Here is a 25,964-nt window from a genome sequence, read left to right as displayed (position 1 = left end):
ACAACCCCGCGCAACACCCCGCCCGGCTGATCCGCCGTCGCCGCTTGGCTCGCTGGCGAATTTTATTTATTCCGCTTTCTCTTTACACGCACCACAAGCCACCCCCCACCCTCCCAACCATTTAACCCCCCCCCGTGCTAATTTGTTGCCGGTGAAATAAGGAGGGGGGTGCGGTGGCGGCGGTCCGACGCCACCAATACACTTTTTCCTCGCCACCAAGTCTTTTTTTTTCTCCCACCTACCTACCCACCCCACCCACCCCCCTCTCCCCGCAGCGCTCCACCTCTCGCCTATGTCTCTGCAAAAAGCAGGCACAAGAAGCCACCCCAGCTAGCAGTATGTCTCGACGAAAGCAAGCTAAGCCCCAACATCTCAAATCCGACGAGGAGCTACAAGCTGAGGTGCTTCCCGAACAAGGTAAGGCAGGCAGAGCAGGCAAGGCAAAGCAAGCGGGATTGGGCGACCGGAGTCGGGTGCCTACGTGCGCCTGTGTCTGAGCGAGCGAGTGTGTGTGTGTGTGTGTGTGTGTGTGTGTGTGTGTTTATGTGCGCGCGCGGTGGGTGTTTTCTAAGCCCGGGGATCTGGTGGATTTTACTCTCTTTGGAGGGGAGCTTGAGCCAGCCCCAGAGAAGGCCACCTCGGGAAAGAGGTAAGAGAAACTCGGGTGGGAGTTTAAAGTTTGAAGCGAGCCGAAGTTTCTCGCCTCCCCCCTCCTCCCTCCCTTTCGGAGCAAGTGTTCTCTTCTACACCGAAGTCCCTGGCTGGCAAACTCGGCGTGCAGCGGAGGGCTTGAATTATGGCTGGACATCTGAAGTGGGGGGGGGGAGAGTTAGAGCGTCCCCGCTCTCGGGAGTTGGAGGGTGGGGAGTGAAGGACGCGCTTACAAATTCGCGCTCTCCCCCCCCCCCCCCGAACGCACGCGCCGCTGTTTCTCCCCGCCGCTCTTACTTAGCCTGGATTTGCCGCCTTTCCGTTTCTTTTTTCTTTTTTTAATCTGCGTTTTTTTCCTATGTGTTTTGACTTTTCGACCGAAACGGCCGCTTTCTTTCTTTTTCATTCTTCCTTTCAGCCGTTCGTCGTCCCCGTTACCCGAGCAGCTTGCCTTCTTTTTTTTCCCCTTCAACGGCAGAAAAGTTGCCAAGAGAGTTGAGGACCGGGGTGGGTCGGTGAGGGGGAAGGAAACCAAGCGGCGAAAAATCCTTTCTGGGTCTTTACGGTAGTGTCCGACCTCCCTTCCTTCCCCCCACCTCAAAAACCACAACCCCAAACCACCCCGGAAGCGGCCCTGCTGGAGGCTGAGGCTTCCCTGGCCCTGGATAAACCCCGCTCCCGCCATCGACCTCCCGAGCGTCTGAGGGAGAGAGAAAAAAATAAATAAAAATATCTCTTTCGCGGTTCGTTTCGGCTTTTACTCTGAAGTAAACCGCTGCCGGCGGGTTCGGCTGCTAGGCCGGCTCGATTCCGGATTAGCGTTCTAAGTGTAATTCCTAAAGTAACCGAGGGGGAAGGGCTCTTGCGGGGGGGGTGTTCCTCAGTGTCTCCCCCCCCCTCTCTCTCACACACACTCTCAGCAGATTGTTTAGGATTAGTTCTCTGAAGCAAGGTTTCTCTTTGGTCCGCCGAATTTTGGGACGTAGGCCTGGCTTTGGGGGGGGGACTGCTTCCAAAGGCCAGGGAGTGTCCCATAAATAAGTGGAGGTGGGTCAGATGTTCAAAGGCAAAAAAAAAGAGGTCTCTTCTAAATGTTAGGGAGGGAATAGGGGGTGACGCCTGGGAATAATTGTCAGGGCCTGGGGTAGATAAATTGTCTGCCCTGGGGCAGAGCTTAACTTGCCTCACGCCTGCTTTCATTTGCCACCACAATTACCATGAAGATGTTCTTAGGTTTTCTTGGGATTTGAGGTGGATTATAAAATGGGAATATTCGTTCTGCATTTATTGAAAAGATTTTTTTTTTTTACAAAAAGAATTTATTTGGGCCCCTTGAGGCCAAGATAGCCTCCAGGCATGCTCAGGGTTCTTATAAAACAAGTTGTGTCTGGTTTGGAAATGATTTAGTGGCAGTTGGTTAAAGGGTTTTTGAGCTGTCTTTAGAAGTCAATTTGGAATAATTCTAAACTCCAGAATCTGCATATGACATTAAAGTTTACCATTCCGGGTTGTTGTTTTCCCCTGTACCTCAGATTGCATTTTTTTCAATTATGAAGGCAGAATGAAGTATTTCATTCTTGGTTATCACTTAAATTTTCCATGCTGATCAGGATAGTGATAAAGAGGCAATCATTGGGAGAATGATTCTGTTGCTCCTAATCAAGCACATTTTAGCTTGATTGCTTTCGTTTTTAAAAAGAATCTCCAAGGAAAATTACACATTTAAATGCTTCAGGAAAAAAAATACTCACACACTTCATTGGGCAAGGGGGGCTTGGGAAGGTCGAGAACTAAGCCATAAAAGATTTTTGGTTACTTTAAATCATCACTGCAACCTTGCAGTTTAGTGCAGCATGAACTGACTTCCCAAGGTAAATGCATTTGCTACATTGGCAATTATTCAGAACTTGTAATTTCCTCCATCTTTTTTTTTTTAAAGAAAGTTCTTGGAAAGAAGGAAAAGTCTGACCACTGCTGATTTGAACAGCTTCTTGGATAATGGTAATAATAAAAGTTTGGTGAAACAGGTTTCTTGCAATTAAAACAAGATACTCCTTATTTTAAAATGTTTTTTTAAGCCTTCCGGATACTTAAGTAAAAACAGGATATTTATCTTTAGGAAAAGAAAAATGATAGGAAAAAATCTATCAGGGTAGATTGATAGATTGGCTTGGTTTAAAAATGGAAACAATACTCTGAATACTTTAAAAGTTAAAAAGGAAAAACCTTAGTGCCTCATTATGGCACTTCTGGTGAGTTAATAAATTGAAGAAAATTGTTCAACTAGCAGGTTTTTTTTTTGTTTTGCTTAGTGAGTCTTATCTATGTAGCCATGTCACCCAAGATTAGAACAGGAGATATGCTAAAAAGAAACGCTTGCATATGGTGTGTAGATTAAGAACAAAGAATCTTTTTGTCATGGAAATGGATTTTCTCTCTCTTTTTCCCCCTTTTTGGGGGGTTTTGTTTTGTTTACTTCATCACATAGAATTTCTCACACTTGGTTTGTTTTGTATCGCCCTCAATGACTACATGATCAAATGAATGGATTTATTTCTGGCGAATAAGAAAGACAGTCTTCCCATCAAAAGGACTACATTGCATCCCAGTGAGGAATTTTAAAGCGTTATTATTGTGGCCACTGAATAGCTCAAAATCGGCTTTACCAGCAGCCTTAAAAATGCAACAATGTAAATACTTCACTATTTTAGAGAATTGTAATCAAAATGTGTTATTCTCTTGGTTAATAAATGCATGTCAGAATATAGAACATAATATATCTTGATAATTAGTTACATGCAGAGTTCTGCAATTTCAGAGCTCTGATTTACCAAAATCACATCAGGAGCTAAATTGGTTAAGTGTTCAACATTTTTATCAGTACAAATATTTTTCCTGCAAAAAAGATTTAACTAGTTGTGTATATTCCAGAATAAGATGATGTTGTAATTCAGACACATCAGGCCTTTTAATTTCACTTTACAATTGTAAGCAATGCCACTGTTCCTGATTCTTAGTTCAGCAACAGGCCAAAAACAACACTTTAAGCACATAAAACAGGCAAAAAAGTGCAGATAATGTTTTTCAAAGATACCCACTATACTAACGTTAGTTCTCTTCAGTATTTTAATTCCTGACTCTAAAAGAATTCCTCAAGCTATTGTGATATCTAATAAACTTACACATTTTATTATACATGGGAATACACACAGTGCTGCATTTTAGAGATATAATTCATTAAGAAAAGCTGTTAAAAGTAGGTGTACCTTTTTTCTTTTACACAGTAGCAGAAAGAAACATGACAGTTTGACAGACTGAAAGATAAATATAAGGCTATATCTAAAATTATAGGAAAGCCAGTAAATTTAGGTAGCAGTCTTAAAAATAGATGTTTTAGAAGCACATTAATAATTTGGACCAATAGAGTAATGGGACTTTTTTTTTTTCATAAAGCAGAACGTTCCCAGAGATCCCAAAACTAGCCAGAATAACAGCTACTACGTTGAAATGTTTGTTGTTGGAGAGAGAGCTCATGCTTTTGGTAATTTGGAAAATGAATGCTTACATGCGGTGATTAATTAGAATCTGCATAGTAGTTGATGCTGACAAGTCAGGAACAAAAGGTATTTATGCACAAAACATTTAAAAGGATGCCATATTGAAAGAAATGGTCACTATAAAGAGTGGCAAAATATCTGAAGGAATTGTTATAAATCCCAAGATAGTTAATTTGCTATTCTATACGCTAAATGAGTTAATCTCGAGTATCAGAAGAATTTACATCTCAATTTTAACATTTCTCTAAATCAACAGATTACTAGTGCTATAGAACAGCCTTGTTTTGTTACAATTGGAAACACTGCATTCACTTAGGAACCAGATGCATTCACCAATTTCTGGGGGGAGGGGTACCACATAGCACTTTCAAGTGGATAATAATTGAATAGAAATTAGCTATAAAATTGCTAAAAGGGATTTCTAGAATGCAATTTGTACAGATTAAAGTAACATGGTTTTTTTGTTTGGTTTCAGTTTAAAGTGGGTCAGCTTTTAGAATAATGATAGGTGGTTTTCAAATAATTGTAAAATGCATTTATATTGTATTAAGGATTTTTGTGGCATACTAAATTTATTTTAAAAACCTGTTCATCAGAATTCTTATATTTAAAGTATACATCTTTCCAAAATCCAGTTGCAACATTTTTTTTATTCCAGTTCATCGTTCATTTATTTTGTTGGTTTATTCCTTTGAATGTATTCTTTAAAAAAACGTTCCTGTTTACTCTGAAGTAAGTTCATTTAAATTCAGTAGGCTTATTCCAATAGATATAAGATAGTAGGATTAATGTTCATAAAAATCATAAATAGAATGTGATGCTTTCTATTATACTTAACCTATAAATAGCCTTAAGAACATTGGAGATGATATGAAACATTTAATTAAACATTAATTTTTGTGGTTTTTAGCAAATTGCATTTTAAAATAATAAAAGACCATTGTATTTTCCAATTTTAAAACAGTTCTTTAAGATATTAGATTTATTATTAGTGTGAGGGAGGAAAATTACCCTATATTATTGTGCACAGCTGTATAGTACATTTTCACATTATATTTTATATACTATTCAAACTAAAGGATTGTTTAATAACATGTTAATTAAAATTTGCTTATTTTAGTACACAAATGTAAAAAATAAGATGTATTATTACTGCTTGGAGGAGAAGTATATATGTGCTCCCATAAATAAAAATATTACAAACATTAATTATCTGTATAATGATTAATATCAGCTGAACATTCATGTTCTTAAACATAAATATTGGTTACTTATTTCTAAAACTATTTTAATACTTTATTGAAATATAATTTTAAAATAAAAACAATGCAAATAAATTTGTTACTTTGAGTGAAGCACTGAAAAAGCAAAAGCTTTCAATTTTTTTTGCATGACTTATTGACTGAGTGCCAACCCAACAGGACTAACTAGAGAATATTGAAATAAATTGCTGCGATTGATATAAATAAATAGTTTGTTACATAGTTTAAAGAAATCAAAAAATTGAACAAACTGAAATGATACATTTTGTATTCAAAATGGCTTTAAGCTTTAGAAATACAATCAAAATATCTAGGACAAATAAAAAGTAACTTCTTTCACAATAAATAGCATTATGTAGATCTAAAGTTATAGTCATAATATTGCAATTTATATTATGGGGTTAGGTTTCTCTACAGATAAAAAGTATTCATTTCATTTTATCACATTATTATAGAAAATGGTTTTAAATGGATGTATTTATACGTAAAAATGAAAAAGTAATACATTCTTATATCAATTTGAGAACAATGCTTTTGAAATCTATTGATCTTTATTCAGAGTAAAGTCAGGATTGTTCTCGAATTCATGACAAATCATGCATTATTTAACTTATGAAATGTAAATACTTTTGAGAACATTTCTATTGTTAATTGCATACAGAAAACAGCAACTATCATGCAGAAGGCAGTCCTGTATAAAGTTTTCATTATTATTTGAGAAAATAAGAACATCAATAGAAGCTTAAAGCCCATTTTTATGACAACAGAATGCCTTTATATTTTAAAAAGTAATACATGCATGTTATTTTTAGTGTTTGAAACCAAATTGTTTCTGTTTCCTGTGTCTAAATGTTGAGTGGGGGAGAGAGTTTTTTGTTTGTTTTCAGTGAAAAGGTAGGATTGCTGGAGTGCCAACAAGCTCCCAATGAACTTTCCCTGAGGGTGGATAGTTAGAAGTGCTTTGACAAGGTTTGCTGATTTAACCTTTGCTTGTTTTGCCCTGCCAGGGGTGGCCACTAGTTGTCAAGCTCATAATACAATTAGTACATCTGTGCAGTTGACCTTGGCAGCATGGCTTACCACTTGTTGTCTTAAGTGTTAACATCAAATCTGAGTGTCAACTAGAGATGCTTATGAATTTTTATATATGATTTTGTACAGCTTATCAAATACCTATGTAGTTCAACTCCCAAGCTGGCAGTACTAAGAAAAGAGTTGTGGTTTTACACAGTATTTCATTGCTTAATTAATCTTCTATAGTGTCATTTACTTTGGTTAGGAAAATAACAGTGATTGGCCTTTCTCTAAGGTTATCTTCATTATTTAGGTGCATCAATATTTCATTACATATGCTTTATTAGTTGTATCAATTTATGTGAATATTATGAGAAATTTTATAATGCTCCTTGGCTAGATTTTCAATCTTGATCATTTTGCACATACATATGCAAACAGCTCTCCTGCTTTCAATGAGTCAGTGCTGTATAGAAAATTTCATAGTATCAAGCCTGGATATATCTTCTAGTGTTCTGCCTATTGGTTTATGTCTTTGAAAATAGAAGATTATACCAAAATGAATCAGTCTCTTATATTATTTAGATTCCTGTTAGGCCTTGATTCCTGTTTCACCTTAAATTAATGAAATAGTCAATGTTTAATACTGCATTAATTCCCAATAAAATCTTATATCACTGTAGTCTAGATATTGAACACCAGCTAGTTTACATGGAACTTTGGGGTACAACTGAATATTTGAGATTTCAGTCAAACAGATACATTAATTACATTTTAATAGGTTGTACGCTGATAATATTTTATCAGCAGACAAAAATGTAGAGTTCTTGATCTGTTCTTAATATGAATTCACAAAGCCTTAGCAGTTGGTTAAATATTGCATATGCTTTCTGCAGAAGGCACATGATAACTATGCCACAGGTGGCTGCTAACTTAAATTGTGAAATTTAGGCCACTAAATAGATTGAAAGAAATATATCAGGGCAATGCAATTTTTGCATAGCAAGAGTGCCCTCCACTGTTCAGATTTATATTGTCGGCTTATGAGGCCTGTAGGAAAAGGATAGAAATTTTGCTATTGCACTTGAAATTTCTTCTACATTGTTAAACACAGTAGGGGTCTCTATTTGTCTCCTCCTGTTTCACAGCTTGGGCTCTGTGTGTGATAATTCATCTTTCTTTATGGGATTCAAAGCTATCATAAAAAAAATTAAAAGAATTAATTCAGAGAAAAAGGTGGGGAGAATGAAATCAAAATGGAATGTTTTATATATACATATACATATACATATATATACATACACACACACACACACACACACACACACATATATATATATATATACACGAATTGTTTGATGAAAGAACTGCAACACTAGTTCTTAATGAGGAAAATTGTTTTTGATAACATTAAGGAAACATTGTCATTGTACAAACTAAATATGTTAAAATCTGTTGAGATTTATTTTAGTTATTACTAAAATCTAAAATCTAATTGAATTATTTGCCAATGCCCATATTAAAAAGGAGTTATGCAAGATCTTTTCACATTGTTTGTATCAGTGTAGAGATAAAGGCATTTACAGTTGCATTTTTTCATTGCACATGTTCCTCAAATTGGCTAATTGGGCCATTAGAAGAAAATGAATATATTTATAGATCAGTGTTGGGATTTTCTGTCCTGACATGCTGAATGAATGTATTTATTCATTGCCATTTAGTATGGAATAAGTGTAAAGTGTAATTTTATAACTGTTATTATTGTTGTGGTTGGTAGCAAAATGAAGCCAACTTACTCTTGCAGGTGAGCAAGACTGCAATCCTAGGCAAGCCTATTTAAAAAGAAGGTCCATTGAATGTATTGTAGCTACATTCTGCATAGATACATCTTATTACTATATTTTATTATTTTGTTAAACTCTGCCTATCTTGCACATGTCTTTTCAATGATGCAATCATTTAAAGGAATGTAAAGAAACAGTTTCCTTGGAGAAAATGTAATGACCTAAGTAATAATTTAAAAGGTTCTCATTTTAAAAAGTAACAATGATATAATGAAATAGAGAAAGTGCTTACTGAAACTAGTATAGTTTTTAATATCCTTTCTGTTTGAAAGCTGTTTTGCACAGTTAAGAGTTGTTTAGGGGAGCACCTTGCAACTCATTTAAGATTTTTGTTTTTGTTCATCCATTTATCTTAGAAGATGTTTCAGTAATAGTTAAATGTAATAGAGGTTAGTTACATGACCACTGGGCCTTCTCTGTAATGGATAACCTGTACTACTTACAGTGGAAAGGAATAAATGTCCTAATAATGTTCTCATAAAATAAATATTGGGACAGAATGTATTATAACACTATATAATACATTCACTGGCACTGTTGCAAACTGAAATTTTTTAATGCTGCTAACCAAAAATATCCCCACTTCCATTTCTTTCTGTCTTTTTCCTTTTTTGTAGAGAGGGATGTGTTTCATGCAGGAATATAATAAGGATAAACTGTAAAGACAATTCAGTAATTACCCATAACAATATTTTTCCACTAATGCAGTTGGAATTACTGAAGTGTCGGTTTTCACTCTTGTTCTTTACATACAGTGAAATTCACAGTTCAGATGCCCTTAATGATTATTGGCTTCTGCCCAAATATTTTGATTAAATTATTTCAGAACATCAGACTGTATATGACATGAGTAAATATCCAAGCCAAGTTATATCATGAAAAAGCCATGAGTAACTTGATGATCTAATGAAGAAAACTTGAGATATTTTATATTATTACCTTATTTTTCCACTTAGATTAAATATTGACTTGGCCTCAAAGCTGAAGCAGATTCCGTAGTTTCGTGGAATATAATTACAATAATTGGTTTATAATTGCAGTAACTTTCTCATAATTTATAATTCATTTCCACATTCAGTGTTATAACGACCATACAGTTTTCAAATATATTTCTTTATAAGTCATGAGTCATTCTTAATACTATCAGACTATAAAGCCCTTCATTAAAAGATATTTTTTTAAATGTTCTATTTCAGTTAAAAGAGGGAACTCTATATACAATTCCCAATTTGTAGTAATGTTTCTTTAAATAATTATAAATCAAATTAACTGAAGCTCATTTAATGCATATTTTTTCATTCCTAAATTAATTTACCCTTTTATACAAAATAACAGCACATGAAGTATTTTACACACTTCTGAGGATGTGTGCAGGTATGACTACATTTGCATATTAAATCTTGAATAAGGAATTTGTTGTATATGAATCTTGAGGACAATTTCAAATTTCTGCATTTCAAAAGGATTGAACTGTAGTTGTTAATCATGAAATATTAGATGTATATTAAGTTACGTTGTTGGTAGATAAATTTTTTAAAAAAACCTATTCCTAGCTAAAATATGTCTGTTCTTAATAGACTAAAATATGTGTCAGTTTTTAAGAGACAGTTTAATTTTCATGTCAGTGCATTGAAATCTAAAATGCAAGTGCAATTTCAGGAGGGGGGAAATCGTCAATATCATAAAATGTAATTTGATTGTCTCCATTATTTTTACATGCCCATGATAAACTTGAGACCAAGCTGTCTGGGAGAAGCAGTTATAAAATTCTATATTTAACATAGGAATTTTAATTCATTTAAAAATAATTCATTCTAAAACTCCAGTACATACTATCTTCTAATAGTGATGCCCTAATATTTCTGTATAAAATGTTGGTAAGCACATACATATATCCTATTTTATCCTTAAGAGCATTATTGAAAAAAGTCATTTCCTACTGAATATCATAATTGAATAAGATTTAAACTGAAATTTCCTTTATCGTATCTAGTTTTATACGTCATTTTGATTCTCCTATATTGTTCTTTGGGACTTCAATCTTAAATATGCTTACTAGTGCTAACATATATGTTTTAAATTGTGTGGTCAACATGAACTGAAATGATGTTCAGTATAAAAACAATGTAAAACTTTTATGTACATGAAGATTCTATCCTAACCACCTAATACACCCTTTACTTTTGCATTTAAAATTAGTACAAAACCTCATGCTTCAACTATAATTTGAACTCCCAAATATACCAGCAGACCATGTTTGAACAGCTTGTTTGTAACATTGTCATAAATACCTAGCACTTGAGTATCCATGTCAGTCTTTCTAAAGAAGACCAGTATCTTTACATGTGGAAAAGTAGGCCATAACTGTGGCTTGTCAGTCAGATATTATCATATTAGCAGAAAAAACACATGAAATAATACATTTCTTATTTTTTCAATATAAAAGATGCCAGGCCAAAACAGTTTTTTTACAATAAGCTACTTCAAGAACACTGATTTAAATTGTTGCCATAATAACTCTTAAATAGGTAAATTGATTAAGAGGATAGACTGAATTCTACAATAGTTACAGCGATGGTTCTCCTATATTCTGATTATTGAACATAAAAGGAGACATGCTTGTGAGACAGAAAGATGCACAAATAATTACAAACATTACACCACATAAAGATGTGAGGATGTTTTGAATTGCAAAGTGGTACACTCCTGATCAAGTGGATCTGTCTTTAACTTTTGGTTTTTGTTTTCCTTTTTAAAAGCCTTGCTCTTGTAAAGTTTGAATTAAAAACTTGCAGTAGCATGCAATAAAGGGTTTGCAAAAACATTTTGCTCTAAATTCTCATAGGTAGTACTATTTTGATTAACACTGTGTTAGAATGACTAGAAACTATTTTTTTTCATGTGTTAATTAGATTACAGCTACGAGCAAACATCAAATTTGTAGATAGAGCTAGTTCTTAAATTTTAAGGGATGAATATATAAGAAATATTGTTCATTATTGTTTCGTATATTCTATACTTTGATGACACGTAATTTTAATGTGAAGTTCCATTGATGTAGATTAACATTTAAAATAATTTCCCATTCATTTTAGAGACTCATGAATATGAATTAATAAAACAAAAATAAAATTACAAATACAAACTAAGCTTTTATCTTCTGCTGTTGTGTTTTTAAAGAATGCTGACTCTTCATTTGAAAGCCGGTATGACTAAAATCATGTGATCTTACCTGAAATTAAGTATATCAAAAAATATTTCCTAAGGCTGTAAGATTTAATCTTTAGGCGATCTCTTTGGAGCTATGGCTTTTCCCACTAATAAAGTGCAGTTTAAGGTTGTACTTTCTATTTTATGAAATTAAGTTAGCATGAGAATATTATTACAATAGGAAAATTTTAAAAATTATTAAATTTATCTGTAATAGTCAGTACTGAACATTTGGCAATTTATAAACAAGATTCATGTAATCAACACAATGATTAACATTAATAGTGAGTCTTCTCTAAACTGCATGGCAAAATGTTTTGGAGATGGTCTCTGAGATTATTTTTCATTTGCACAAAAGAGAGTTCAAACTCCAGGTACAATAAAATTACAATTAAACCCTTAATTTTCTTCTCTTCCTACATTTTCATGTAAATTATTAGTATTTTTCTTCCAGTAAACACAGTCAAATTCCAAATATGTATTAATTTTCTTGCTAAGGTGTAACTTTTAGTTGATCTAATATCAAAATATAATCCAGATAGAAAGCTGAGACACTTGCTGCTTAGAACTCTCTATTTGTTGTTGTTTGGGTTTTTTTTAAGCGATGTAAAAAAATTAAAATGCAAGAGAAAAAAGAAAACGACTTGAAATAGCAAGATTAAAGTGTTTATCTGTCATGCAAATATTTCATATTCTAAGAGGAACATTTAAAATGAGCAGGATTTTTCTTGAATATTCTTTCTAAATGTAAAAATGAAATTAATTAATTGCTCCTTTAATGTGAAAGAAACTGACATGTTTGCACAAACTGAAGTGGATTTTCTCACACTTCTGTGTGTAAAGTACAAAATGATTTATATCTATCATTTTGCTGTGTGGAACTGATTTGCTTCTGTCATTTTATCTGTAAGCTAACAAAAAACAGTTATGCTTCAGTAATGTCCAGAGCATCAAATTGAATCTGTATAATTATGGTACACTGAAGCTGCACACAGCTTTCAAAGCATACAAGTGCTTTTATATATTACAGTGCTCTTAAAGTGAAACCTTACGGTCTCATCAAATGTTGATTTTTAAAGTTTGTCTTCAGCTATTAATATGATCAGGTGTGAATTAGAATTCTGTTCATTAGATATGCTTGTTATTCAGCACAAGAGAGTAATGCGAGTCAGAGGAAGTAGCTGCCTACAACAGTAATTAAACATGTGTAACCAATTAGTGGGTTTTCCACTATGGCACAAGCATATAATTTGCAGAGTCTTTCTATGAGAACAGAAGAAAAAAGGTACTAAAAGTGTGTCTTGACTACAACATTCTCATGTTAAACATGTCAATGTAAATGAACTTTAAATATATAATTTCTAGTTTGTTAACAAACCACTGAACTCTATTGGCTAACAACAGTAACATGTAATTTTAGCACTTCTTGCCAAAAAGAAAAGATATTAATTTGATTTATATAACTGGAATGTACAATCGTATTTTACATACTTTTAACAATTATGTAATATTTGCTTCTTGGAATTTATAGGTAAAGTACAAAAACAAGAGGTGAAAGTAGTTTAATTTTTTAAAAAAGGACTTTCCGTATATCAGACGTATACATATATATCTTTTAAAATTAAATAAATTGTTGATTTAACAAGTTATGTGGAGTTAAATTGTGCCTATGGTGTCTCTATGCAGTATAAAGATAATAAATCTAAGTAGCACAAAGACCCTACTTGAGTAACAGAAGCTCAGTTTGTCGTGTCAGGTGCTGATTTGAGTTTGAAAGGTTACAGATTAGTTTAGCAATGTTAAGTGAACTGACAAAGGTATCTCTAATTTTGCTGGAAATGAGGAAGCGTGGTGGCGAAGGGGAATCCTAATGAGTCCATCGAAAGCTTGCTTTGTACCCAACAGACAAGGTAGCTGTGAATTGTATGAAAATATTGGAAATCAATTGCTTCTATGGAATTTCATTAAGAAGCAGTATCCACAATTGATAGGGCCTCATAATTTGATGGATTGCACTAAGAAAATGATTAGCTAGGTAGAAAGAGTCATAGAATACACACACTGAGGGACCTCAGAAATGTTGAAGTGGTGTAATTTGTACAAAATAAAAAAATATTGATTCTTACTCATGTGCAAAATTCTAAAATGCAGGGAGGGTTCTTTTGCAAGTCGTTGGCTGATACAATCTTCTGATTTCCCTCCCCCCCCACCTCCCCACAGTGCCAGGAGAAGGAGCAGATGATGGTGATAGTGGGAATGAAAGCCGGAGTGGAAGCGAGGAAACAAATGTTTGTGAAAAATGTTGTGCAGAATTCTTTAAGTGGAGTGATTTCCTGGAACACAAAAAGAACTGCACTAAAAATCCACTGGTGCTCATTGTGAATGAAGATGAAGCCACCCCAGCTCCTGAAGAATTTGCAGAGCCTTCTCCTGCAAGCTCACCTAGCGATCAAGCGGACAGCGAGGCTTGCGAAGAAAGCGTTCAAGCTGAGAACAATGAGATCTGTGAGATAAAGAATACAGAAAAGGAAGAAGAACCTATGGAGGTAGAACCTTCCGTAGAGAAAAGCTACTCCAATCCAGGCACCTCTAGTACAGCTACGCCACTACCTCAAATTAGCGAGCCACCTTCTTTGACAGGTTATAACATGCCAAACACTAATGTAACCTTAGAGACATTGTTGAGCACTAAAGTGGCAGTTGCACAATTCTCGCAGAGTACAAGGTGTGCAGCTAACGCAACCGCAGCGAGTGGGGTTACAGCAATGGCCATCCCAATGATTCTTGAGCAGCTGATGGCATTGCAACAGCAGCAGATTCACCAGTTGCAGCTGATCGAACAGATCCGGAGTCAGGTGGCCATGATGAACCGACAGCCATTACGTCCTACTTTAAACACGACTCCTTCCCAAAGCACTCCTGTGCAAGCCACTAACCAGCTCCAAGGATTTGCCGCAAACTCTGCTCTTCAGTTAGCAGCAGTTGTTCCTTCTGCCATAGTGGCCCAAGCCACTGGCAATCCACCAACTGCCTTTGAGAGTACTCAGCACATATCAAGGCCCACATCAGGTGCAAGCACTCCTAACATGTCAAGCAATGGTTCTTCTGTCCCAAACGAAACAAGCACACCATCTTCGTCTAATGCAATTACTTCTTCTTCATTAACACCGGTTTCTGTGTCAAATGTTATTAGCAGCTCTTCACAGCCCCCAAACCCTTCAACTCCACCTACAGTAGGACCTGGAAATCTCCTCGCCTCAACTTCCAGCCTGCCAAACCCACTTCTACCTCAGACTGCATCCAGTAGTGTAATTTTCCCCAACCCGCTGGTTAGCATCGCTGCAACAGCTAATGCATTGGATCCTCTCTCTGCTCTTATGAAGCATCGCAAAGGAAAGCCACCAAATGTATCCGTTTTTGAGCCTAAGACAAGTTCTGAGGACCCTTTTTTTAAACATAAATGTAGATTTTGTGCCAAGGTTTTTGGGAGTGATAGCGCTCTACAGATTCATCTGCGTTCACACACAGGAGAAAGACCTTTTAAGTGTAACATTTGTGGCAATCGGTTTTCTACTAAAGGCAATCTAAAAGTTCATTTTCAGAGACATAAAGAAAAGTATCCACACATTCAGATGAATCCATATCCAGTTCCAGAGTACCTCGACAATGTTCCCACTTGTTCCGGAATTCCATATGGGATGTCATTGCCACCAGAAAAACCAGTTACTACATGGCTGGATAGCAAGCCCGTTTTATCAACTGTCCCAACTTCAATTAGTCTGCAACTTCCCCCTACAATACCAGGGGTAAACAGTTACGGGGATTCCCCAAGTATTACTCCCATGAACAGATCACCCCAGAGAACATCCCCCGTGTCAAGTGAATGCACTTCTTTATCCCCAAGCCTAAACAATTCTGAGTCAGGCATTCCTTTGTCTGCAGAATCCCCACAACCAATTCATGGTAGTTCAACCATGACTAAAACTGAACCTGTTAATATTCCAGTAACAAATGCAAGGCTGGGAGATATTTCTATAAGTGGTCAGGTTTCTGTAGTACCCACCTCTACAGCTTCTAGTGCTGTTACTGAAAGCAGTATTTCTACAAGCCTCCCAAACACTGTGCTTCCAGCATTGTCTGACCAGTTCAAGGCTAAATTTCCATTTGGTGGTCTATTGGACTCTATGCAAACATCAGAAACCTCAAAACTGCAACAGCTAGTAGAAAACATTGATAAGAAGATGACAGATCCAAATCAGTGTGTCATTTGTCACCGTGTGCTCAGTTGTCAGAGTGCTCTCAAGATGCATTATAGAACTCATACAGGAGAAAGACCATTTAAATGCAAAATTTGTGGACGTGCATTTACTACAAAAGGCAATCTAAAAACACATTTTGGAGTTCATCGAGCGAAGCCACCACTTAGAGTACAGCATTCATGTCCCATTTGTCAGAAGAAATTTACAAATGCTGTTGTTCTTCAGCAGCATATTCGTATGCATATGGGTGGGCAAATTCCAAACACACCATTACCAGATGGCTTCCAAGATGCTATGGACTCAGAGCTTTCTTTTGATGAAAAGAATGCAGAGACACTGAGCAACTATGATGATGATATCGATGAAAATTCCATGGAGGAGGACATGGAATTAAAAGATAATATAAGAGACCCCTCCATGCCACTTCTACCTTACTCTGGATCGTGTCCATCTTCTCCCCCATCTGTAATTTCTAGCATTGCTGCTCTTGAGAATCAAATGAAAATGATCGATTCTGTCATGAACTGCCAACAGTTGACCAATTTAAAATCTTTAGAAAATGGGTCAGGGGAAAGTGACCACTTAAGCAATGATTCTTCATCAGCTGTTGGAGATCTGGAAAGTCAGAGTGCAGGGAGTCCTGCCATGTCAGAATCATCTTCATCCATGCAAGCACTGTCTCCTGAAAATAGCAACTGCGAAAGTTTTAGATCTAAGTCACCAGGTTTCAGTAACCACGAGGAACCACAAGAAATACAATTAAAGACAGAAAAATCTGACAGTCCCCCACCACCTACTATTGAAAATGGAGGCGCATTGGATCTGACAGCCACCAACCCCGGGAGGCCAGTCATCAAAGAAGAAGGTCCTTTTAGCCTGCTGTTCCTGAACAGAGAACGTGGTAAGTTTAAAAGTACCATTTGTAATATCTGTGGCAAGCCTTTTGCTTGTAAGAGTGCATTGGAAATTCACTACCGCAGCCATACTAAAGAGCGTCCATTTGTATGTACAGTCTGCAATCGTGGGTGTTCCACTATGGGTAATTTAAAACAGCACTTACTGACACACAAATTAAAAGAGCTGCCTTCTCAGTTATTTGAACCCAACTTTACTCTAGGTCCCAGCCAAAGTACTCCTAGCCTGGTCACCAGCACTGCGCCTACTATGATCAAAATGGAAGTGAATGGTCACAGCAAGCCGATCTCATTGGGCGAGGTTCCATCGCTTCCAGCTGGAATCCAGGTTCCTGCTGCACCACAGACAGTGATGAGTCCTAGCATCACCCCTATGCTGGCACCCCCACCACGTCGAACTCCAAAACAACACAACTGTCAGTCATGTGGGAAGACCTTCTCCTCAGCAAGTGCACTACAGATACACGAACGCACCCATACTGGTGAAAAGCCATTTGGATGCACTATCTGTGGTAGAGCTTTTACCACAAAAGGGAATCTTAAGGTAAGAAGGTAAACTTCATATTAAAAGAAATCCTGTAAAAATACATAAAGGGTTCACATTGAACCTGATTGTTCAGCAGATGCTGGCTCCTCCTCCTCTTCGTCTTCCTTGAGTCCAAATCAGAGCAGGAGAAATGGATTGAATTCGGATGTTAGGCTAAAGTATTGTTTTGAATATAAAAGATTTTTTGCAAGGTAGAGTTTCACTTGCTTTTCCTATCTTCCTTGTTAGTAACTGCAGTTTAGTATTTAGATTAATACTAAACTACGGTTTAGTATTAAATAGTATTTAATCTTATTTGTGAATAATGGGAACAAGCCAATTTCATAAAGTTAATCTGAAGATCAATCCAGTTTGTCAGGTTCAAATGACAATTCAGGTGGAGGCTAATCAACGAGGGATGTGAACTCTTCTAAACCTCTTGAACTCACATTGGAGGGTGGAGGGAGAGAAGAGATTTGCAAGATTGTGGTTCATTCTCATTCGTCCTCAAGCTAAAGTATGATTTGGCCTCATATCCAAACCCCACCATTCTAAATCAATGTAAAATCAAATATTCCATATATATCATCACACATCAAAAATAAAATTTTACTTATTCATTTATCATATTTATCTAGCTGCCTATCTCAAAATCAAGTGAAAATTCTGTTTTCGTAGACAAGGTATTCTATGTTTAAAGTGTGTTTCTTCTTCCTTTTTTAAAAATAATGGTTTTTGAATTATTGGAATTATTGTTTTAATATTCAAAAATGTTTACAATTAAAAGAATCCCCAAAAAGATTCAATTCATGAAATAATTTTATGTCCACATTTATGAACCAATTTTCATTCCATTTTCCTGCAAGTTTCAGATTGCAGCTTCTTTCACCATTGTGTCTTAGAGAAGCAGGGCTTTCAGTAGTATTTTCCAGATACTAAGTTTACATAGTGGGATGTCATCCTTCAAAATTGGCAAATGCTCAATGAGAAACTTTCTTGATATTTGCAGTGGTGTTTTATTTTTCTATTATTTAAGGGTAATACAAATTTTTTATACTAAAGAAATATGAAAAGTACACCTATAACATTTTATATCTCCACATAATCCAGGTAATTATAAAATTATGGGCAATCAAGGAAGAGCCCTTTAACTGATGTTGGCCCAAATCTAATATATAATTATATAAAATCTATTTATAAATAGTACAAAATAAACGAGTTGTTGTAACAAATATATTTGAATGTTTTTTAAGATATTTAGTTCCTGGGAATTTTAGATGAATCAAACCTAACAGTTTGGGTAGAAAAGGTCTATTAATGTAAATAGAAGATACCAAGACTTGTTAAAGCAGTCTTCAGTTCCTCTAAAAGATACTCTGAAGGGTTCTTGAACATCTGGAACTATTTTTAGGAGAAAATGAAAACTTGCATGTGAGCTGAATCAGAAAATTCCTTCTGCTTGACTGACAGGAAGTTTGCATTCAGACCATTACTGATAAGAGAAAATATTTATTTGGAGAACAAGCAAAAATAGATAATCTTTGTTTAATCCTTTTTATTTTATAACTATTTGCCATGGGTCTTGTGTCATTGGGCAGGGACATCTGTGCGTAGTTGCTTTGCTGGAAACTTCATATAACAGAATTGCTCCCAAGTAAATATAAGTATAATTGAGTTACAAAAATTCATATATTAATTCTTAAAAGTTAATGAGATTTACTGGTGTAGGACATAAAAAGCTCCTTGAAATACAACATAAGCCTGATAATCTTGAATAATAATAATCTTGTGCATGAGAAAGTTAATGTTTAACATTAATTGACATTTTAAATTGTGAAATTAGAATGTCTTCTATTGCCAGTTTAAAATGTATGCCTGGCATCTTTGTAAATTGTGTAAATCTTCTTGCTCGTTTGCCCATTTTTTTCCCTGTCTGTTCTTCCTCTAAAGGTTCACATGGGAACTCATATGTGGAATAATGCTCCTGCACGGCGTGGACGTCGACTGTCCGTGGAAAATCCCATGGCTTTGTTAGGTGGGGATGCTTTGAAGTTTTCAGAAATGTTCCAGAAGGATTTAGCAGCTCGGGCAATGAATGTTGACCCAAATTTTTGGAACCAGTATGCTGCAGCTATTACTAATGGACTTGCTATGAAGAACAATGAAATTTCTGTCATACAGAATGGAGGCATTCCCCAGCTCCCAGTAAGTTTAGGCGGAAGTGCCATTCCGTCTTTAAGTAACGTTTCCAGTGGAATGGACAAAGCTCGTACTGGTAGTAGCCCTCCCATCATTGGTTTGGACAAAGCGAGTTCTGAAACGGGAGCCAATCGTCCATTCACAAGGTTTATTGAGGATAATAAAGAGATTGGCATAAATTAAAAGCATTCAGTACAAATAACTGTTGGACCACTGCTCAGATACAACATTTGTTCTTTCATGTACAGTTTGGGAAATTAAACTTTAGTTTTGTGGCCTAATTGCCTAGATAACTCTTATGATTTATCAATAGCAGAAATACAATAACTTTGTGTCTGCTGAAAAGTTGTCTCGCAAGATTGCATGGTACTACTTCAAAGGGAGCTGACCATTAGTGAGAACTTATGAACCTTTTTTTAAAATTTAAGCAAATGATAAATCATTGGATAATTCCATTAGGGACTGAAGGAGGCCAAATTGTTTCAAATTTTGTTTCAAAAAAAGCAAAGATGCCACCAGTTGAGTAAAAGTGGGGTTTCACAATGGCATTTCAGTCCAGTTCTATATTTGCTGATTTTCTTCGACTCAACTAGAAACTTGAACTGTTTTTAGAATTCCTCTAACATTCAATAAGTGATTTAGTACCCTAATGCTGTCTAAGATTACAGTATTCTTGTCTGTAGTATTTATAATGTAAAGATAATGCGGGTAACAGACAATATACTAGCCCCATTCTTAAATGAAGCTTTTGTATGGCAAAATACACCTGGCTATGTGACTTTTTTTAAAGCAAGTTTTGTTTTACTATAAATAAGTGGTTTATTTTGATGCAGGCAAAATTGTGAAGTTTTATTGGGAAAGATAGCATGCTTTCAATGTGCAAGTACCTGTCAGTAACAAACCATTTTAATTTAAATCTTTGTAGCTGCTATGTGGACAGTTGTTCTATTAAATGGAAAAAGTGTAGTGTGAACTTCAGTTCATAGTTGGAAAAACAAGTTACAGACAAACCTTATTCCAGTAGATTATTCACAACACTATAAGCAGTTGTGAATAAAACACTTCATGTTATCAAAGGCTGTACAATAAAAGGCAGTGTTTGTATAATGTGGTTGCAAACTCTTAATTTATACTATTGCACTTTTAGTATTTTATATTTAGGGAGGTTTGTCTATAATTTGAATCTGAACAAAGATGTAAACTATTTTATAAATAGTACTTTGGCTTGAGGAAAAATGGGAGAAGGGTTTGTTGTGTTTGTCTTTAAGGTCAAACAGTATGAAAGATCTGTGCTCCTTTTAATAAAAAAAATCTGCTAAGAACTGTCAGATTCTTGGATATAATGGGCCCTGCCATTTCTTAGACCAAAATGATTCATTTAACTTTTTTGTAAGCCCACCCTCCAACAGACCTTTGATATGTTAATCTTAGGGCTGTGATATCAGTGCAAGTCTAAGAGAGGCTAAAGAAAACATTGTGTAGGCTTAATTTTGCTGTAATCGGTTCTGTCTATTTCACTCCCACCCACAAACTCGATGCTGACTGCTTAATAGCACTGGTATGTAAAGCAAAACAGAAAACAAAAATTCTAAAAACTTGTACGTAAATTCCCAATCTCTCTATTTTATTTAATATTCTAAGATTTACTAGAAAGCACAATGTACTCTGAATACGCTAATATAATTTTCATGTGTTTAAAGCATTGTTTAAAATTGTGACTAAAGGGAATGTTTCCACTCTGAACTAGATTGCTGGTGTGGTTGGGGCATAATCAAAACTTGAACAGTAAATGTTTTTGTGTACTACCTCATTTTTGTGCATTACAAGCATGGTGGAATCTGACAGTAGGATCCTCCGTTCAACAAAATTGTTCAAGGGACATTATGGGTAGCTGGGAAACGGCACACAATGTTTATGCCCCTGAAGAAAGAATCAGACAGTGAGGTCTTCTCAGTTGTGACTGGAAAAAAAAATAGGACAATCTCTTTCTTGTGCAACCACAACAAAACATTACTATAAGAGGATGGACTGTCTCTGCCATCATATCACTGAATGGAAAGTTTAAAAGACTTACTGATGGTTTGTTACTATTTTGAAATGAACAATGAATTATTACAGCTCTGTTTTCTACAGCAATGATAGATAAAATATAAATATGGACATGTACATATTATTAAATATGTATGTGGGGGGGGTGTGAGTGTGCGCAGACATACCACACACCGATACACACACACATCTGTATATTAAAACACATTCTATTATCAATGATTGAGCAACATTTGTGTTTGGGGTGTTTCAAAATTGGAAAACAAAGAAAACTGAGGTGGCTTAGTGTTGCTGTTTTTTTTCAGCAAATGAATGTTTTTATTTATCTGTGTCCATTTCTGGTGTGCTTTATTTTTTAGTGTTTGGGTACCATGTAGTGTTATTTCTTCTCCCTAAAGGATGTGCATATCTTAAAAAGAGATGTAAAGTGTTGTAAATAAGATGGCTGATGAAGGTACAGTAAGACTGACCCCACTTTGTATTCAGGGTTAGGTCCTTCCTCTCTGCATGGTGAAGAGAGACACTTATTTTTATACTGTGATACCATGTAGGGCTAGGAGCCTCCCTGAACCAGCTGGGAATTGTTACCTAGATCCAATATTTTTTATTATTAAATCTGTTGGCTCGACACATCTACTGATTGAAATGGATGTCTTAGTCTAGGTTACTATTTTTGTCACATGAAATTGAATAAAATGCAGGATGTAATATTATTTATGAATTGTGTTCCATGCTTATTCACTAATAGGTTGTGGTACAGGAGTGAGGCTGTTCACACAGCTCTGCAGTTAAAAGGCTCAATACCTTGTATTCACCTTCAGCACTTATTTTCACATATGCCTAATATTGAGAAGCTACTTCTTCAGTTTTAAAAAAAACTACAAATTTACCATATCAGCAATTGGGGGGGGGGGGGAGCTGTATCAAAAACAGCAATGCTTTAAAACAGTTACTTGTAGCTGCTTACCTTGGAAGCAATCATTGTATTAAATTCAATTTCTGCAAACTGCAATGCATACTCTGACTGGCCTGAACTAGTAATTTTATGATGCATCATTGAACTATTTTTGTGCAGTTTTTATGTCCCTTCAGAGATGCTGAAGGAAAAATGGCAAGAAAGCCTGAAGGGTATCATGTAGAATCTTGAATATATTCCAGTGGGTAATTGAAACACAGCTTCATTATAAATAGAGATATACTCTCTAGCAAGTGAATTGGTCATGAATCTGGTTGGATGCAAAGAAGTATTACTAAATAGATTAGTCATAGTAAATTTTCTTCAACTAACAGAGTAATTAATCAGCTGTAGTTTCATAGGCATCTGTTTGAAGCTATGATGTCAAAATGGCATAAGCAATGGGAAATGACAATATTACTGTACTTAACTGCATTGTGACATCTGATGCAGGAACAAAAGTTATGTTACTTACCTGGTAATGTTGGAAACATTTCTTTTTCTCCCACAGAAACCCATGTGTAGCAACTTTTAGAGCGTAGCACATACTCTGACAAAATATATTTTGTATCTAGAAAGCTTACCTTATAAGAAATATATCTCTCGTATAGATAGGGAAATGCCTGAAATGGCTTTATATTTATGACACAAAAGTGTATGATCTGGGTACACTGTTAAATAACACTCTTTATAACTTTCAAGATGGAAATGAATCCTTAGTGGGAATGTTATTGGCTAATAAAATTATACGATAACAGAGCCTGCAGATGTTAATATTTTTAGACTAAAATGTTCTAAAACGTGGGATTTCTCCCCGCCTCATTAAAAGGAATAGTCATTTTGTAGAACATGGAAAAAATAGAAATAACATTGAAAATGAATCTACTATTAAATAACATTTTGGAAAAGTCAACATCAACCTATTTAAGGCTTTATTTCCTGATGTGAAACACTTCAGAATTTCCAGTCACTCTGATATTTGGCTGACCTGGAGAAGCTGAAATGTTCATTGTTGAACATCTTCTGTGAAAATAGTGCTATTGTAACCATCAAATTCCATATTTAAGTAGAAAAATGATGAATTAATAGATCATTGGGATATTTCATCCTACTTAGTTCCTAAAATCATTCTAGGGAACTTGTTCCAGTATACCTGCCAAAGATATGTATAATGTCTGTGGCATACTATCTATAGAAGTAAGGCTTTCCCACTTTTCATACTCTACAAGATATTTAAATACAATTTCTACAAGATATTTAAATACAATTTCTATTAATATGTGACAAAACATGAAATAAAGTTGTTTGAAAAAATTAAAAAAAACATTTTCACATATTCTGTTTTTGTGTTCAAATTATATGGAAAATAAACTTTTAAAAATTGGGATAGGAAGACAATGATTTACCAATGTGGAAAAAAGCAACTGTTGTCTCAGAAAATAAGATAATGTTAATGACTGATAGACATGAATTGTCAATTTAGATAAACATCTATTAAATGATTAAAAGGAAATTACATAAAGCTATCTTACTTGATTTTCTGCAGTAAGGCAAAAGTATAAATTCTCCATAACTTGTCAGGTTAAATCCAGATAGACAAAACTTTTTGAGGTGAAATATTTTTCTTTGTTGGTAAACTAGGTTTATCTCATGAGCTTCATGTCTTCTTCCTACAAATGAATGGGAAGCCAAAGATGCAATCCTAATCCAATTTATGTGGAAATTGCTATGCAATCCTATAACAATTCTCTCAGAAGCAAGTTTCACTGACATGAGTGGAATTTACATGGTAAGCATGTATAGGACTGAATTACATATCCCATTTGTATTTATGGTAGTGACACATCTTTGTTAGAATTCTTAGCTGTTATTCTCTACATACATGCATGCATACATACATACATACATACATACATATATACACACACATACATACATATAAACATACATACATACATACATACATACATACATACATACATACATACATACATACATACATACAATCAGTTGTAAGAGCTTGTGCCTAACTAAGGAAGTGAGCCTTAATTTTACAATGTATTTGTACTTATTTGTCAGGTCATTATTTTTGTGTTCATTTCTCAAACCCACACAAGTTTGAGATCTTTTCAAAAATATAAACAATTTATTAAAAAAATATGTAGATGATGGGTTCTTATTACTAATTATAGTTTTATTGTAATCTGAATTTCAATGGTTCATACAAATTTATTTTATCATTTCAAGGAATCATGACTCTGCAAAGTGTGAGACACACACACACAATTAAGAAATGGCTGATACTCTGAGCTCATGCTCTATTTCATATGAGGGAATTTCCAAAATTACTATGATCCAGTATTATTACTGTAATATTCCCAATAACATAGAGGTGCCATTCATTCCCAAGAACAAGTAAAAATCATGAAAATGTTCCTGCTCAATGCAGGGAGAAAAACGATGCTGAGAAATTGGTATAAATCAGGTAATTTAAGTAGGAACAAATATATATGGTCCGTGCTAATGTACACTAATAACCTAACAGACATATACACCTATGATTTAAAATATCTACTTGCCATGTTCATAGGTGTCTGTTAGAGTTGCTGCTTTTGTCAAAATGCTGAAAGCGATGGCATGCTGTATGCTCTTCTCCTTTGATATAACATATGTATAAAATAATTATTGCAACAGCCCCCTGTGGATACTATTGCAGTTTACACTGCAAAATGTTACTTTCACATTGAAATTATCTTAAATTAAGCACACAAAATGATCTAAGATGGATGTGTTGTCTAGCTAGGAAATCATATTGTTGCAGCCTTAAAAGCTGTTCTGAACCGGTTGAGAGAAGCAAAGTTCTGGTCTAAATGTTCCAGAATTACATTTCCAGAACTTAACTTACGCTGACCATTTCCTGTTTTGCTCAATTCTATACTTTTGTAATCCTAGCACATGCATTCAGCCAGCAGCCCTTAATAGTAGGAAACTCAAAACAAACAAAAGTGCCTCAGAGATAGAACATAATTCAACAATACAACTGACTACCACTATCATCCAACAAATTCAAAATGAATTATGAAATATATTACAGGTAGTTCTTTACTTATGACCACAATGGAGCCCAAACTTTCTGTTGCTAAGTGAGACATTTGTTAAGTGGGTTTTGCCCCATTTTATGATCTTTCTTGCCACAGTTGTTAAATGAATCACTGCAGGTGTTTAGTGAATCTGGATTCCCCATCAACTTTGCTTGTCAGAAGGTCGCAAAAGGGGATCAGATGACCCTGGGACACTGCAATCGTCATAAATATGAGCCAGTTGCCAAGCATCTGAATTTTGATCATGTGACTATGGGGATACTGTAATGATTGTAAGTGTGAAAAATGGTAATAAGTCACTTTTTTAAAGTAATGTAACATCGAACGGTCACTAAATGAACTGTTGTGAGTCAAAGACTACCTGCACTGCACAAGTGCAAAAATTATGTAATTTATGTCTTGGGAAATGTATCTTCATTTGCT

At 35.2% G+C, this 25,964-nt stretch overlaps 1 protein-coding gene across 3 annotated transcripts; it reads left to right on the top strand.

Moving 5' to 3' along the window:
• SALL3 (spalt like transcription factor 3) lies at window positions 1–22,522 on the top strand. 3 transcript variants are annotated; one of them, XM_081952758.1, is made up of 4 exons: window positions 1–417; window positions 13,759–16,698; window positions 16,915–17,255; window positions 19,188–22,505. In XM_081952758.1, the coding sequence occupies exons 1-4, from the start codon at window positions 339–341 to the stop codon at window positions 19,617–19,619; spliced, it is 3,792 nt and encodes a 1,263-aa protein (XP_081808884.1). In that variant the 5' UTR covers window positions 1–338; the 3' UTR covers window positions 19,620–22,505. The 3 variants fall into 3 exon arrangements, with proteins under 3 accessions (XP_081808884.1, XP_081808882.1, XP_081808883.1); XM_081952757.1 differs by lacking the exon at window positions 1–417 and adding an exon at window positions 532–649; XM_081952756.1 differs by having other exon boundaries at window positions 13,759–17,255; window positions 19,188–22,522.
• The last annotated feature ends 3,442 nt before the right edge of the window (window positions 22,523–25,964 follow it).

The sequence above is a fragment of the Natrix helvetica genome, assembly GCF_964273705.1.
Source record: "Natrix helvetica genome assembly, chromosome: 4".
In the NCBI taxonomy this organism is placed as follows: Eukaryota; Metazoa; Chordata; class Lepidosauria; order Squamata; family Natricidae; genus Natrix; species Natrix helvetica.
Note: the sequence above shows the minus strand (reverse complement) of the source record. Positions and strands in the feature narration are given on the sequence as shown.